This window comes from Archocentrus centrarchus, chromosome 9 (assembly GCF_007364275.1).
Source record: "Archocentrus centrarchus isolate MPI-CPG fArcCen1 chromosome 9, fArcCen1, whole genome shotgun sequence".
In the NCBI taxonomy this organism is placed as follows: Eukaryota; Metazoa; Chordata; class Actinopteri; order Cichliformes; family Cichlidae; genus Archocentrus; species Archocentrus centrarchus.
Window position 1 is genome coordinate 5,235,067 of NC_044354.1, and position 18,172 is coordinate 5,253,238.

Here is an 18,172-nt window from a genome sequence, read left to right on the forward strand (position 1 = left end):
GCTGGTGGCACTGCTCGCTCCATCCAGAGATGCTCCGAGTGGTCCAGGTAATGTGCGGGTTGTGCTGTTGTAGCCAAGGAAAGCCGAGTATGATAGGTGTCTGGGGAGACTCAAAAAGGAAAAACGAAATCTGTTCCGAGTGGTTGCCTGAGAGAGTGACTTCTTGTCCTTCAATAATCTCAGAACCTTGACCTGAAACAAAGAGAAAATATCCAGTCACGTAACAAAGTCAGCAGAGGCTCTAGAACAGGTGAATGAAACAAATACCCTGCTTCAACTGCTCTGTAATACTGAAAGATATCAGGTATGTGACTTCTGCTTGTTTACGAGAAGGAGAAAATTATCAATGAATAAATCAAAGTACAATAGACAATATTACTTACCTGGCTGAATTATGAAGAAGAGTGTGCATGCGATGGAAACAGTGAACCTCCTCAGGCAGAACATTTCTTCTTACATTTAGCTGATCAGATGCTGAATGCACTGAAACCCACTGTGAGGCACAGCTTTATACTGTATGCTGAGCTGAGAGGATGTGGTCTGACCATCGCAATGAGTGAGTTAGTAATTTCAAACACAGAGGGTTCATGCAAAATATTAGTGTAGAGATTATTTAACCCTGAGGTTTTTTTTTTATTGGCAATTACCAGGTGACTTTAAGTTAGATCCTAAATGTTATATTTGTGCCATTTCCATCAAAGTGCTGTAAATGTGCACCGGAGGATGACTTATGTTGGAGATTTATGCTGTAATAACATTCGGTGGTGATCAAAATAAAAATCTTTATTCATTATTAAATTTCTACTTTTGGCATGATTGCTGTGAACTGGGTGGAAGCCACAAAAAGCCCACAAAATACAGCAGAAAATTCCCTTGTCGACATTTTGATAATTGCTATGCTGCTTCCAGGACCTGCTGTGTGGGCTCCGCCCTTCCCCAGCCCTTACTCCTGCTGTCAGGCTGTCATTGGCTGGAGTCTGGGACTCCAGTAGCAGTGCCACATATCAGCTGACAGAAATGAAGGAACAGCAGCATTTAAGATAAAATGCCAGTGACATTTTGCCCTCTTCCTGTATGGGGTTTCGTAATTTGTCTTTTGTATTCTGTGCTGATCTTAATGAACCTTATATGTAACTTAATGAGGAAGATCTGTGTTGACTCCTCTCTGCTTTCCTGGGTATTTGGCTGTTGGTTTATTCTTCGCATCACTTCTGCTTTCCCATGCTGCCAAACTCAAAGCTGACATCACTGCACCAGTCCAAGAGTTTTTCTGCCCGCCATCTTTAAATCTTACTGCTTACATTCTTCCTTGCAGACTTTTTCGTGCAACCCACCTCCTCCCCATCTCTGCATCACCCAAATTAATCAGTGCACCATCTAAGCCTTCATCTTTATCTTCGTGTCATTTAAAACCTAATTCTCAGGTCACCGTTAACATGTCTGTGTAACGTGCGCATGAACGTGCATTGTTTACCTCAACACATCTTGTTTCATTTTTACCCAGCATTCTTTTTGTTTTTTTCTTTTTAATTACAGAGTGATCTTTTAGAAACCTTTTAGAAGTGTTGCTGAAAGGCTCAGTCTACATGTCTGCTCCCAGTCACGATGTGTCGTGAATATTGTTTATGATAAATTTGACCACAGGCTTTGAAACGATATCAGCATGCATCGGTTGCCATGTCTTGATTTTGTTGACTGATAATTTTCATGGTTAGAGTACATCCTTTAAGCTCAACATGAAAAAGCATCACATGTGCATCACGGTGGCTTTCGGTGCATTCAACACCTGATAAAAGAGAGATAAGAAGAAATGTTCTGCCTGAGGAATTTCAGCGTTTTCGTCTCATGTGTCTCATTGTCTTCCCATTTGCTGCAGAATCCAATCTAAGATTTTATTGATTACTTTCACATCACTGAATGGTATGGCTCCACTTTATATCTCAGAACTATTATACCACAGACCCCTGAGAATCAATCAATGTTACACGTTCCGCAGTTCAGGCTTGAAGCAAAGGTGTAGCATGCTTTCACTCTGTTTTATGTTGATCATGGCTCTTTGGATGCAGCATGTAAATGTCTCTGCCATCTGCAGTGACCGTCTTTCACCCTCAGGTAATAAATAACATTTGACTCTTCCTGATGATCTCTCCTTATTGAACTGTAGTTGTCTTTTGTAGGAAACTTTTTTTTATAATAATCTACAGCTAAAGCCTCGTTTTCAGATTAAGAGGAAGGTTATGGTGGAAGCGGTGAATCTGGTTCTCTGACAGGTTTTTTATGAACTTCCAGCTGTGACAAAGCCAAAAGGGTCTTGAGCTGAATGGCCATTTACGTCAAGAAAGAACAAAAATAAATAAATACATACATTTTACAACAGATACCAGGCTTATTTTCAGCATTTGAACCAGCTCGTGTCATGTCACTGGTGATAACAGGGTTGTGGGTGTAATAATCATCAAAGTTGTACTTCTCTCTGACGATCATTATGAGTGAGTCTTATTCACGGACATCTGGATGTCTGACCATTTTGTCTTTCGGTATTTCCCCATCCAGACACCAGACACTTTCTGCTGCAGCATCTTTCATAGTGTTTTTGGAGAAATTTCAGTGTCTCGGTTAACTTCACAGGTTTCTTTAGCTGAAATAGAGTTAAAAAGAAAAATGACATGTTGATAATCACTATCTGTACTATTAGCTTTACAGAGTTGGACATAAGTAAATATTCATGCACCACTAAAAACTTGAACCAACACTCGGATATTTATTTTCTGCTTGGAAAATGGGAAAAAAAAAACAAGATTTTCAGATGCCTGGGGCCCTAGGGACATGTCTACATGTAGACAGGAACTCTTGCCAAAAAACAAAACAAAACAAAACAAAAAAAACATAGTGCTGGTTTGTTTCCAGCAAATACAAAACAACAAAATGTTTCTTAAGTATAAGTTCTGTTAGATCCCACAGGTATTATCTGTGACAGCTTCTCCGTTTCAATAGGGTCCTGGCCACATACGTCAGCGGGGTATTGCCCTCAACTGCAACTCTGTGACACTACTTAAAGCTGTAGCGGGGTGACTCGCCTGGCTTCTTACCACTGATAATCCTAACGTCTGCCCCGCTTCCGCTATACTCTGATGCTGCCAGTCAGGAAGACTTACACAGCTGACCCTGAAGTACAGTCCCGTTAGTTATAGTGGCTAACCCCTTTGATCAGTGCACTTGGTACTGTGCCAGGTAATTTTATCGGCTCGAACAGTGAGCCCAAGGGACATAAGTAAAGTTGAAGTGGATTATAAAGACTAGTGTGACCAAACAGAGCAGGATGTTAGAGCTTAACTTGCCTAGAGTTTTACTATGACATGAGACTAAGTGTACCGTAAATCGGGAAAATAATTCTCAGAAGAATTATACTGACTTTTTAGAGTCAAATTTTATTATGCAGGTTTCAGCTCAAGCAGTTTGCAATTAGCTCAAAATCAATTCTCAATCAATTCAAACTCAAAAATCAAAACTCAAAATCAATGTAAATCAATCATTTAATCTTAATCAAAATAAATACTTATGAGCTGGGTTGATGAAGAAGGGATTTGAAAATATCCAATTCTGTCCATAAATCCTTTTTGGGTAGACAGGCTTTGAGTAAGTCACTCGGCCGAAGCGACCACACCCAAAATCCCACTCCGTTACTGCCTCGGTGAAGCGGGGAAGAAAGGGGAAGTCCAAAAGGATGATTCTGTCCTTCTGTTAACTGTCCCTTTTCTCAATCCTTGCTGCTCCTCAGCAATCCACTGTGTCGCGGAACAAAGTCCAACAGATGGAAATCCACAGCAAGGGTACGTCCAACTTCACTGCTAGGCAGGGAGAACACTCGGCAGAGCTGTACAAAGTCGGATCAATTTCCACGAAGGGTTTGGGCATGTCCTCTCCGCAGATCAGTTCTCGTCCGAGGGAGATGCTCCTAAAATTCTCGACTGTTGCTCCTGTGCATCCTCTTTATATATCTTAATTCTAAGACACAGCCTATTTTCTAAACATCATTATGACAGTTATCACCCCATTTCTGATATCCTTTTAGGGTGTTTAACCCAGACATTACTTCATTTCTTATCTAATATAAGATTTTAAGTATTTTCCATTCCTGGGACGTCTGAACATGTTTCTAACTTTGCTCCACGCGTCTCCAGGCAACCCGTTTCAGTTCCTCTTTTAACCTTTGGCTCATGATTTCGCAATTTCTTCAACACATTGCTCCAGCCATCATTTCTGTTACACTTACACACATCATTTGATCGTAAATCATATACTTCATTCTCTAACGGTTCTATAAATTTGAATTATGCTTGTACATTCAGCACCAAGCTTAGGCTAGCAGGCAATCAAGATCTCAATCTTCACTTGACATCATTTGACAGTTCGTTAATTTGAATTTTTAAAAAAAGGACTGATATATCATATTTCGATGACAACAAATGTGAAAGATTTTGGAGTTCCTGCAAAAAAAAAGGCAATTTTAAAGAACTGCAGTACAAACAAGAAAGAAAGAGAAGAAAATGTGATTCTTTTTTTTTCTTTTTCTTTATTTAAATATAGAAATGTTAAAAATTTGTTTGGGGGGGAGGGGGTCATTCCTAATAATGTTTTTGCCTTTTTTATCTGCCTTAACTTCCTTCAGTGGAAAGGGCTAACAATGAGCGGGCTGCTGTTATATATGTGCATAATCTGTCAAAATTAAAGCAAGCTAGCAGAAACTAAAGTATAAGAGAATCAATAAAATGAAAAATGGATACTGATCAAGTAATTGGTTTACAATGACAGCATTGACAGATTTAACATGAAATCATCAAAGATCTTGCTCAGCTCATATGGAGTGACCCTTATGGATTCATTCATATGACTTCATTGTTTCTTTGATCCACTTGAGTTGCTTCTCTGAGATAAATGAATAGACTCCAGGTTTATCAATGGTACCACACTCGGCAGGTCCAAACGAAGTGACTCCAACAAGCTGTCTCTTGCACAACAGCGGCCCTCCTGAATCCCCCTGCAGCGAGAACAAATACATGACAGATTTTCTTTGACTGACTTACAGGTGCGAAAGAGACAGAAGTGTGTTGAGCTGAAAGGCCATTTACTACAAGTGAGAAAAAAAAAAACAATATTCATACTTACAGCACAGGTATCAGCCTTGTTTGCACCATTTGAACCAGCACAGATCATGTCACTGGTGATAAAAGGTCTGTGGTTGTAGTAATCACAAGAGTTGCACTTCTCTCTGTCGACCACAGTCACACTGACAGACATGAGGACATCTGACGAGTGTGAATTTTCAGTCTGTCCCCATCCAGCCACCAGACACTTACTGCCACCTGCAGGGTCTCTGACAGTTCGGCCAAACTTGAGCCATTTTACAGTCCTGGTTCTCTTCGCTGGTTTCTTAAGCTGAAAAAAGTTTTTAATAAATTACATATTGATAACGACCATCTATACTTTACCTTTACAGAGTTGGCCATAAAGAAAGTACGTGGAAGTACACTATATAAGGTAAAAACAATTTTATTCACATTAATGCACATTTGCTTCACTGACTGTTGGACACTGAATTATCACCTGACCTTGAGCAACATGAGGTCATTGCCCTGGGATAGATTCTGATAGTCGGGATGAGGAAAACGTTTCTCAACCTCTCGGACCTGCTTAGAATATTTTTCCTCTTTCGTGATGGAGTGCACTCCCAGGGTCACTTTAGTTATACTGCAACAGAAAAAACAGTGTAGTGATGACAGTTCATTTATATAAAATGTTAATAGGTCAGCAATGCAAAAACAATTACAAATCATATCTAATCACTAATCATAGTGTTGTCGTTACATGTGTATTATTGCATATGGCTGAGTTATCATTGTTATGTAGCCTTAGATGAAGCTGCATTTCATTTTTTTCAGCTAAATGAAGAATTTCAAATACATAAAAAGATATAGATTAATAAATGTATTACATTTTTGCACATATGTAGCTGTGACTTCTGTGTTATATTTTGAGTACAATTTTGTTTCTTTGACAATGGCTGCTGAACACGTCTTTGATTTTTCTTCTGTTAAAAATAGTTTTCCAAAGCATCTCTGTGAGGATATTATGCTTACAAGATAGTGGAAAACATATAAATAAGAAATCAACAATAATTTATTTCCCAGGGTTGTAAATGTAGTATTTTTGTCACATTTTACTACCTACATTTATATTTCAGTTCTGGAGCAGGTGAAATACAAAAATACCTTTAAAGAGAATTAGATGTGTGTTTATTACTTTGTCATTTCTTGAAGTGTGATCAGCCTCTCTTTTCATTAAAGTGCAAGGCTGTCACCGACCATATCAGTGAAATGCTCACTGACATAATATTTTGCTTTGCCAATTTATGTAAATTAGAAAACAATAGAGCAATATAATTTTCACTCTGAATCAATTTATTATCAGAACAAAATGTGTGGACATGTGATATCATGTCAGTTATGTTTTTAAGTATCATCTTTCATACAGTCTGTTAAAATAAATACTAAGAACAGTAAAGGTTCCTACTTAGTGCAGTGGGCGGCCGTCAGGACCCACTGTGGATGGATTAAAGTCCCGCCACAGTACAATTCTTCACTTCTCAGATAAGCCATGAAAGGCAGCGAGTGTGGCCAGACTTCTTTCCCATCAATGATCTCAGAACCACGACCTGAAACAAAATGAAAATATCCAGTCATGTAACAAAATCAGCAGAAGATCAAGTCATGAACAGAGGAGTGACACAAACACACTTCACCAGCTGCTTTGTAATACTGAAAGATATCAGTAATGTGACTTTTTATTCTTTCATTTACAAGGAGGAGAAAATTATCAATAAGTAAATTAAAGTACAGCAGAAAATATTACTTACCTGGCTGGATTATGAAGAGGAGCAGGCATGGGAGGAAAACACTGAAATCCTTCAGGCAGAACATTTCTTCTTACCACTCTTTGATCAGATGCTGAATGCACTGAAATCCACTGTGAGGCACAGCTTTATATGCTGGGCTGAAAGGATGTGGTCTGACCAGGAACTAAATGAGTCAGGAAAATTAACACATCAGCATAAACCGTTAAAAGCCTCTGGTCAAATGTCTATGATTATTTGGCCACAATGACAAGAGGTATGTTTGGAGGAGTAAAGATGAGGCGTTCAAACCTAAGAACACTGTACCAGCTGTCAAGCATGGTGGTGGTAGCATCATTCTCCTGTGCTGCTTTGCTGCCAGTGATACTGGTACACTGCACAAAGTGGATGGAATAACGAAGGAGGAGAACTACCAAGTTCACCTCAAATCAACAACTAGACCATTGATACTTGGGCTCAATTGAGTGTTTCAGCACGACAGTGATCCCAAACACACATCAAAACTGGTTTTGGAGCGGCTAAAACACACTAACATTAAGCTTCTTGAATGGCCTTCCCAAAGCCCCAACAACAACCCTGTTTCATGCCAGGAAATCAACCATTTTAAATGAACTCTTTCAATTCTGCCAAGAAGAGTGGACAAATATTGAGCCAGAATCATGCCAGAAGCTTGTTGATGGCTACCAAAAGCAACTAGTCACGGTGCAACTTGCTACAGGCCATTTAACCTATTTTAGTTGTGGTGTTTGAATATAGAGTACCAGACATAAGTTTGGACACACGGTCCCAACTTATGACTGGTGCTGTATGTGAGCCTTTATATATACTTTTGACCCTATGTGGATTAGAGAAACTTGAAAATGAACTTCAACTTATGCGTCCAGTTCATTAAAACACTTAAATTTCTCAGGAAGAACATTTGTTCTTATCTCTTTTATCAGGTGTTAAATGCACTGAAACCCAATGTGGTGCACAGCTTTTTATTTTAAGCTGAAAGGATGTGATCTAACCATGAGTCAGCAAAATAGAGACATGGGACATGATGCATGCTCATACTGTTTCAAAGCCTGCAGTCATATTTATCATGAATAATCATTTTACTTAGTTGGGGTGTTAAGGAGGTTCTATACATGATGCAGTGCACATTGTCACTGGGTGCAGACATGTAGGTATGTGAAACTTTCAGCTATACTTATGAGGGTTTCTAGAAGCTGTGTTCATAAAAACTTGAAGACAGCTTGACTATTTGTGGAGGAGAAATTATAACAAAAGGCACAATGTCTTAACAATACTGAGGATGGATGTACACGCAATAGTTTCATGAACAGATTGCAAAATAAAAGTGTAGAGATTTTTTAACACTAAGCTGTTGTCATTACCAATCACCAGCTGACTTTAAGTTAGATGCTTGATGTTATATGTGTGCTATTTTCACCAAAGTGCTCTAAATGTGCACCACATGAAGATTTTTTTATGTTGTAACAATAATCAGTGGTGATCAAAATAAAAATCCCCATTTGCTAATTTTTTCCTGTGTATGTTTACTTTAAACCCTGTGGGGTTTAGAAGAAATCCAAAACAAATGTACACGTGTGAACCATGTGACAGTTCTTGTTTGTTTGCTTATTTAAAGTCATTACACACTGCCTGGCCAAAAAAAAAAAAAAGTCAACACCTGGATGTAAGTAATCAAGTAGGTACGAGCCTCCTATTGGATAATTACTGCATGGGCGATTATCTTTCAGCTGGCAACAAGTTATTTAACCCCAACTGGTGCAATGAGTTGCTTCTCGTTTCTTAAACAAACATGTGGAAAGACACATCGCGTGGTCGTGGAAAAGACGTCAGTCTGTTTGAGAAGGGTCAAATCATTGGCATGCATGAAGCAGAGAAAACATCCAAGGAGATTGCAGAAACTACTGAAATTGTGTTAAGAACTGTCCAACGTATTATTAAAAACTGGAAGGATAGTGGGAGCCATCGTCTTTGAGGAAGAAATGTGGCCGGAAAAAAAATCCTGAATGATCATAATTGGCAATCACTGAAACGTTTGGTGAAATCAAATCGAATAAAAACAACAGTAGCACTCAGGGCTATGTTTAATAGTGAAAGTAAGAGCATTTCCACACGCACAATGAGAAGGGAACTTAAGGGATTGGGACTGAACAGCTGTGCAGCCTTAAGAAAGCAAATAATCAGTGAGGCTAACTGGAAAAAAGACTTCAATTTGCTAGGGAGCATAAAGATTGAACTCTGGATCAATGGAAGAAGGTCATGTGGTCTGATGAGTCCAGATTTACCCTGTTCCAGAGTGATGGGTGCATCAGGGTAAGAAGAGAGGCAGGCGAAGTGATGCACCCATCATACCTAGTGCCTACTGTACAAGCCTGTGGGGGCAGTGCTATGATCTGGGGTTGCTGCAGTTGGTCAGGTCTAGGTTCAGAAACATTATGTGCTCACAGGATGAGGTCAGCTGACTACCTGAATATACTGAATGACCAGGTTATTCCATCAATGGATTTTTTCTTCCCTGATGGCACAGGCATATTCCAAGACGACAATGTCGGGATTCATGAGGTTCGAATTGTGAAAGAGTGGTTCTGGGAGCATGAGACATCATTTTCACACATGGATTGGCCACCACAGAGTCCAGACCTCAACCCCATTGAGAATCTTTGGGATGTGTTGAAGAAGGCTTTATGCAGTGGTCAGAATCTGCCATCATCACTGCAAGATCTTGGAGAAAAATTAATGCAACACTGGATGGAAATAAATCTTGTGACATTGCAGAAGCTTATTGAAACAATGCCACAGCGACTGCACGCTGTAGTCAAAGCTAAAGGCGGCCCAACAAAATATTAGTGTGTGACCTTTTTGTTGTGGCGATTTTTTTTTTGGCCAGGCAGTGTAGACATATGCAGTATAATTATGCCACACTGAAAAAAATAACAGTTCAAAGAAATCATTAAAACACTTAAATTTTTCAGGCAGAACATCTATTCTTATCTCTTTTATCAGGTGTTAAATGCACTGAAACCCAATGTGGTGGTGGTGCTTTTTATGTTGAGCTGAAAGGATGTGATCTAACCATGAGGGTATTGTTTCATTTTATATATAAGCCCTTCATAAATCATGTTGACTGCACTCTATTTACCAATATAAGCAAAGACCATTACGCATAAAAGCACATCGAAACATCGGAATCACTTTATGGCAGACGATCACTTTTTGGCACAACACCTGCTTTCCAAATTAACAGTCACAGCAGCACCAAACCCAGTCATGCCGCTGTGACAGCGACCAAATGCAACAACAGGCACATGTTCTGCAATAGTTTCCAGCTGAATACTGCAGTTTTTATTTATAGGTGCAAAAAAGAGTAAGCTGACAGGTAGGAGAGAGTTAATATTGCATCATCTTGTTTTAGACAGTGAAAATACTTCAGCATGAAATGTTAACAAAGCATTTGTGAATCACAGAAGTCAAAGTGCATTCTCTTGGTGACACTCTGCAATTGAGGGAAAGGGGTGTGTTCATGCTGGAAAGTAGATACGCCCAGAAGAAGAAGGGGGGACTTCCAGCCAGCTAGCAGCCAGCTGGGAGTGGCAATATTAAGTGGCTGCATCTGTAATCCCATTAAAAATACTATAACACGGCCCAAATACTGCTGAGAAATCCAGCTCAGTGACTGGAATAAACAGACGGCTTCTGGTCACACGTGCCTGTGTTGGTGCGCCTGTGCGGCAACTACACTATATAGACACAAATACTAGGCCACCTACACATTACACCTACAGCAGCTGCTTGGCTGTGGGAGCCCATGTAATGAAGCTCCCAGTGGAGCTGTTGTGCTGATATTAATGCCAGAAGAGGAGGTTTGGAGCTCTGCAGTTACTGAGTCTGGCTGCTCTAATGCAACTTTGAATAAGCAGCCTTATTCAAGAGTATGAAAATCTCCATTTTTGATGCCAGAAATGAAAGAGCTCATGAAACAAAGGGAAAATGTGCCTCAAATAAAACAATTTCTGGGAAATTTAAGCAAACTACATGTAAATGCAACCACTGCTCACAAGGAGCTGCTGCCACTACTTCCACAAGATGAAGTTTTAAAACAAAGTGAATGGTTGTCAAGCATAATTAAACATGCAGAAATGTTTCAAAAGGATATTCATGAATGGATCAAGGAAACTGAGTGTCATAATTCACAACAACGAGATTTAACAGAAATTAAGCCAGGCACGTGCTTTGTGGAAACAAATGAACCAAATCAACAGCTGCCAAACATTTTTAATCTAATGAGATGGCAGCGCGCTCAGACGCAGCGGCTCACGGCTCTTCCTTTCGGTGCTCTTTTTGTACTTTATGTATTTCTTATTTGTTAGTTTTTGTGCATTTGTCTCCGCGAACAACTGCTACACACGCCAGGATCTTGTGGACATTGGCTACTGGCACAAGATATCAGTATCGACTGACTTTGACTACACTCATAACATCCCAGACGACACAGCGGGGCCGCTGGGTGCTCCGTGGATTGTTATCGGGTCTGGAAGGCGCAGTCGACAGCGGAAGGAGAGGAAGCAGAAGCGGGCTTGCAGGTTTGGGTGTTGTGCCAAAAAGTGATCATCTGCCATAAAATGATTCCGATGTTTCTATGCGCTCTTATGTGTAATGTATTTGCTTATATTGCTAAACAGAGTGCATGATTTATGAATAAAATTAAGAAAAAAACTTTTCTTTCAACAATCTTTAGGAGTCGGTATTATTGTATTGACAGGTAAACTGGTTTGTTTGTGAAGGAAGACACCTGAAACACTTTAATTAAAAAAGTAAAACATTTAATATATTAAAGAAACAGAAGAAATCACACATGCATGTGGGGACTCAGAGGAAGAGACAGGCTTGTGTGTGTGCACTCTCCCTCCCATGTAGCTGTCTAACCATAAAATCTTTATACTGCCACTTATCTATAGGTAAACAATCTGGATGCTGTGAGTCGGCCTTGTCTTCGGTCTTGTTCAAGATGGTTTTTCATGACCCAGATGTCTCTCATCAGTGCTGGAGTCATACAACACATCTTCTTCCTGAGGTTTTAATTTGTCATACAGAGCAATCTTGTCCAGATTAATAACAGAACATGGTGACGTTGGTGATGTTTTAATTGTACTACTGTGGCCAAACCTCCAAGATAAGATGAACTGAGACAGAAAAGTTAGTCTAGTACTTTTTGATCTGTTGCTCTCTGTTTAATGTATTATTTAATTGTTATTTGATTGATCCACTGTTTATTAATTAACTTACTCGAGATTACTTTTAAACATTTGTCATTTTATTCATTGAGTAAAAAAATAATCCCTAACAACTCCCTCCTTTTCCACACCATTCAGGTGTGAAACCAATTTAATACCCTTATGGTTATTAACCTTTTGATTAAAAGCAACAATAGCATGTTTATAATATATTTTAAAGCACAATAAGTCATTACAAACCAGAGTTGCTCTCAAATGATATTTTTGTGAGCCACTGAGTTCTGTAATCTGTGTTTCTACTTCAACAAGGTCATAGCAACACATATTTGTGTCAGCAGAGACAGTTCCACCCCGCTTAGAGCAGCTCCTTTTTTTTTCCTAGTAAAGAATGGAAAAGCATATGAAAAGCTTTTTAAATCATCATAATTATAAGCACTCTCATTTCCCCAAATCACCCTCCTTTTCTATAAAGTGGAACCAAACATTCAAAAATGCCAAACAACTAAAGTAAAGCACGAGGCACAAGATCATGATCATTCTGCAAAAAATAACTTCAAGAATATATCTGTTTAAAGCACATCACATAAAACATATATTTATTATCACACTTTCATCAATTAGTATTCATTTGCTGAGTAATTGATCCTGTCATTAAAGGTTAAAACCCCTTTTCTCGTCTTTGTCCGAGGATTTAGGCATCTAATTTCTACAGTAACTGTAATAAAGATTAAAAGAGAGATGTTATATTGTTGTGATTTCTGTTTAAAAGACATTTTTAATAGCAATGACAGTTTTTACCTTGAAATTTTTTTTTTTATAAAAGTCACTTTGCCAAAAACTGAGTGCAGTTTCTACCTTGTGATAGAAATGCTGTTTCTCTCTCAAAATGACCTGATATCATTAATGAGAATAAAGCTACGTTAAAACCAAGCACACCATTGTTTTTCTTGTGAAATTCCCAATAAGTTTGATGTGTCACATGACCCTCTTCCCATTGAAAAAACAAAAGTTGGATCCGCAATGGCCAAATTCAAGATGGCCGCCATGGTCACCACCCATCTTGAAAAGTTTCCCACCTCTCGTATACTAATGTGCCCGAAACAGGAAGTTAATCTCACCAACCATTCCCATTTTATTAAGGTGTATCCATATAAATGGCCCACCCTGTGTATGCTTCACAGATTATAGGTTAGCAAGTCATTTACAGCTGTTTAAATACAGGCAATCATTTTCTGGCGAAACCTTACAATATAAAGTGCTTACAGGTGACTTACTGTTGTGATTTGGTGCTCTATAAATAAAATTGAATTGAAACTTAGGCATCAAAGTCAGGCTGTAATTACCAATTTCCCACTATTTATATTCATATCCATGTATATCCATAGATATTGGCGAAAGTGATAAATAACTGTTAGCTTCTGTTTTTGTTGTAGCTCAGGAACTTATCTTGACAAAAATTACATGGTGCAGGTTTGTTTCCAGAAAATACAAAAAGAAGTGTTTCTTAAGTATAAGTTAGTTAATCTGAATAATAAAAATTAGGACTGCTATATCATTTTTCGATGGCAACAAATGTGAAAGATTATGTAATCTGGCAATTTAAAAAAATTGCACTACTAATAATGAAAGAGAGAAGGAAATGTGCTTTTTTTATTCATGCCTTCAGCTTTATTAGAAAGTAGACAAAGTAGAAATGATGTTAGAAAAATACATTTTGTGGGGGTTCAAGTACAAATACTCAGAATGAGATATAATAAGACAGGAGGTGGTGAATCTCTGCCTGAAAGACTGAATAATCTCTCTTTGCTGTTTTTTAGATTTTGTGTGTACATTTAAAAAAAATCAGTTTCCCCTGGTTTAGTTGCAGCAGTCATCTGCAGCAAACAGGAGCACTCATATTTGGGGGAACTTTAAGTTACGTAGAAAACTTTTTATTAGCAATAATCATGTTTATATGTGGTCTGCAGTAACAGCCAAAATGCCAAACATCCACAAACCTTCAGTGACTATCCTTTTTTCCCCTTCTTTTTCTTTATTTAAATAGAGAAATGTTACAAATTTGTTTGGGGGAGGGGGTCATTCCTAATAATGTTTTTGCCTTCTTTATCTGCCTTAACTTCCTTCAGTGGAAAGGGCTAACAATGAGCAGGCTGCTGTTATATATGTGCATAATCTGTCAAAATTAAAGCAAGCTATCAGAAACTAAAGTATAAGAGAATCAATGAAATGAAAAATGGATACTGATCAAGTAATTGGTTTACAATGACAGCATTGACAGATTTAACAACAAAGCATCAAAGATCTTGCTCAGCTCATATGGAGTGACCCTTATGGATTCATTCATATGACTTCATTGTTTCTTTGATCCACTTGAGTTGCTTCTCTGAGACAAATGAATAGACTGCAGGTATTTTAATGATACCACACCACACAGGTCCAAAAGAAGTGACTCCAACCAGCCGACCATTGCACAACAGCGGCCCTCCTGAATCCCCCTGCAGTGAGAACAAATACATGATAGACTTTCTTTGACTGACTCACAGGTGTGAGAGAGACAGAAGGATGTTGAGCTAAATGGGCATTTACCTCAAATGAGAAAAAAAAAATCGATGCATGCATTCTTCATACTTACTTTACAGGTACCAGCCTTGTTTGCACCACTTGAACCAGCACAGACCATGTCACTGGTGATAACAGGGTCGTGGTTGTAATAATCACGAGAGTTGCACGTCTGTCTGTCGATCACAGTCACGTATGCATATCGGAGGACATCTGACCAGTATAAATTTTCAGTCTGTCCCCATCCAGCTACCAGACACTTACTGCCAGCTGCAGGGTCTCTGACAGTTTGGCCAAACTTGAGCCATTTCACCGTCCGTGTTCGAACCACAGGTTTGTTCAGCTGTAAAAGCATTTAAATAAAATACATATTGTTAACGACCATCTATACATTACCTTTAGAGAGGTGGCCACAAAGGAATTACAGTATATAAGGTAAAAACAATTTTATTCACATTAATACATATTTGCTTCACTGACTGTTGGACACTGAATTATCACCTGACCTTGAGCAACATGAGGTCGTTGCCCTGGAATGCATTCTGATAGTAGGGATGAGGAAAACGTTTCTCAACCTCTCGGACCTGCTTAGAATTTTCCTCTTTTGTGATGGAGTGCGCTCCCAGGGTCACTTTAATCATACTGCAACAGAAAACACAGTGTAGTGATGACGGTTCACTTATATAAAAGCTTAACAGGTCAGTAGTGCTAAAGCAATCACAAAGTAATCATAGTGTTATCGTTACATGTGTATTATTGTATATGGCTGAGATGGCACACTAACTGTCCAATACCCACATCTCTGTGCAATATTTATATCATTCATACTGAACAATATCTATCACCCCATAATGTGCAATATCCAATATTCATTCATTAGTGCAATATTCATTCACCGAGTGCAATACTTACCCATCTTCATTACTATATGTATATACTTATTTTATTTTTTTAAATGTATATATTTTTTATATATTCTATTTTATCTTCTGTATATTTTTAGAAGTCCTATTTTATATTTTAGAAAGTGTGACTTTCTGCTACATGGCACTCAACAGGAGTGGCCCTCCAATCTCATTGTACATTCTGTATAATGACAATAAAGGCATTCTATTCTATTCTAATCATAGCCTTGTCATTACTTGTGTGTTATTGCATATGGCTGGGTAATCGTTGTTATGTAGCCTTAGATGAATCTGCATGGCATTTTTGTCCAGCTGAATAAAGAATTTCAAATACATAAATTGTTATAGATTAAGAAATCTATTAAATTTTCTAAATTTTTTTTGCATGTATTTGCATGATTGAACCGTGTGGCTTGTTTATGGAAGTTAGGACCCAGAAGCAGGACTCAGGAGCCGGCAGATATGAATGATGAAAAGTGAGCATTTATTGTGCAAACAAAATGAAACCGAACCATAAGGGTGGAAACACAAAACGCTGGGCATAAGGCCCAGGCCCATGACAGTATGTAGCTGTGACTTCTGTGTTATTTTTTGAGTGCAATTTTGTTTCTTTGACATTGTATTATAAAGCGTTACATAATAATTTATTTCCCAGGGTTGTAAATGTTGTATTTTTATCCTTGACATTAAATTGAATCAGCTTAACATCTTGTTACATTAATGTGTGTGTTAGTGTGTGTTTGACCTTTGAAAGCATTCTGGATACCTTAAACTGTCACATTTTACTACCTACATTTATATTACAAATATAATGTAATATGTAATACAAAAATACCTTTAAAGAGAATCTGATGTGTATTTATTACTTTGTCATTTCTTGAAGTGTGATCAGCCTCTCTTTTCATTAAAGTGCAAGGCTGTCAAATTCTATCATCATGATAAAGAAATATATCAATTATTGATAAGTACAGACATGTAAGGTTTAAAAAATGTTCACACCAACCATATCAGTGAAATGCTCACTGACATAATATTTTGCTTTGCCAATTTTTGTAAATTGGAAAACAATCCAGCAATATAATTTTCACTCTGAATCAATTTATTATCAGAACAAAATGTGTGGACATGTGATATCATGTCAGTTATGTTTTTAAGTATCATCTTTCATACAGTCTGTTAAAATTAACACTAAGAACAGTAAAGGTTCCTACTCAGTGCAGTGGGCGGCCGTCAGGACCCACTGTGGATGGATTAAAGTCCCGCCACAGGCTGCTGTTTCACTTCTCACATAAGCCATGAAGGGCAGCGAGTGTGGCCAGACTTCTTTCCCTCCAAAGATCTCAGAACCACGACCTGAAACAAAATGAAAATATCCAGTCATGTAACAAAATCAGCAGAAGATCAAGTCATGAACAGAGGAGTGACACAAACACCCTGCACCAGCTGCTCTGTAATACTGAAAGATATCAGTAATGTGACTTTGCATTCTTTCATTTACAAGAAGGAGAAAATTATCAATAAGTAAATTAAAGTACAGCAGAAAATATTACTTACCTGGCTGGATTATGAAGAGGAGCAGGCATGGGAGAAAAACACTGAAATTCTTCAGGCAGAACATTTCTTCTTACCACTCTTTGATCAGATGCTGAATGCACTGAAATCCACTGTGAGGCACAGCTTTATATGCTGGGCTGAAAGGATGTGGTCTGACCAGGAATTGAATGAGTCAGCAAAATTAACACATCAACATAAACCATTAAAAGCTTCTGGTCAAATGTCTATGATTATTTGGTCACAGTTGCTGCTTTTCTTGTCGGAACATCAGGGGCACCGGCACCGGGATCCCGGCAGTGGAAAAGGTGTAAGTGACAAGAGGTATGTTTGGAGGAGTAAAGATGAGGCTTTCAAACCTAAGAACACTGTACCAGCTGTCAAGCATGGTGGTGGTAGCATCATTCTCCTGGGCTGCTTTGCTGCAAGTGATACTGGTAGACTGCACAAAGTGGATGGAGTACCGAAGAACTACAAAGTTTACCTCAAATCAACAACTAGACCATTGATACTTGGGCTCAATTGAGTGTTTCAGCACGACAGTGATCCCAAACACACATCAAAACTGGTTTTGGAGCGGCTAAAACACACTAACATTAAGCTTCTTGAATGGCCTTCCCAAAGCCCCAACAACAACCCTGTTTCATGCCAGGAAATCAACCATTTTAAATGAACTCTTTCAATTCTGCCAAGAAGAGTGGACAAATATTGAGCCAGAATCATGCCAGAAGCTTGTTGATGGCTACCAAAAGCATCTGGTCAATGTGCAACTTGCTACAGGCCATTTAACTTATTTTAGTTGTGGTGTATGAATATAGAGTACCAGACACAAGTTTGTCCAAACTTGTGTCTGGTGCTGTATGTGAGTCTGTATATATACTTTTGACCCTATGTGGATTAGAGAAACTTGAAAATGAACTTAAAGTTGTGCACCCAGTTCATTAAAACACCTTAAAACATTTGTTCTTATCTCTTTTATCAGGTGTTAAATGCACTGAAAC

General features: G+C 38.5%; 2 protein-coding genes across 2 annotated transcripts; both read right to left on the minus strand.

Moving 5' to 3' along the window:
- Window positions 1–4,608: 4,608 nt before the first annotated feature.
- Window positions 4,609–7,009, minus strand: LOC115785577 (granzyme A-like). Its single transcript, XM_030737317.1, has 5 exons — window positions 6,914–7,009; window positions 6,571–6,712; window positions 5,610–5,748; window positions 5,167–5,436; window positions 4,609–5,038 (listed from the first exon to the last, which is right to left on the minus strand). Exons 1-5 carry the CDS (start codon window positions 6,975–6,977, stop codon window positions 4,880–4,882), a joined length of 774 nt encoding a protein of 257 aa, XP_030593177.1. The 5' UTR covers window positions 6,978–7,009; the 3' UTR covers window positions 4,609–4,879.
- A 6,813-nt stretch (window positions 7,010–13,822) lies between these two features.
- LOC115785578 (granzyme K-like) lies at window positions 13,823–17,263 on the minus strand. Its single transcript, XM_030737318.1, has 5 exons — window positions 17,175–17,263; window positions 16,832–16,973; window positions 15,222–15,357; window positions 14,789–15,058; window positions 13,823–14,651 (listed from the first exon to the last, which is right to left on the minus strand). The coding sequence occupies exons 1-5, from the start codon at window positions 17,236–17,238 to the stop codon at window positions 14,493–14,495; spliced, it is 771 nt and encodes a 256-aa protein (XP_030593178.1). The 5' UTR covers window positions 17,239–17,263; the 3' UTR covers window positions 13,823–14,492.
- Between the last annotated feature and the right edge of the window lie 909 nt (window positions 17,264–18,172).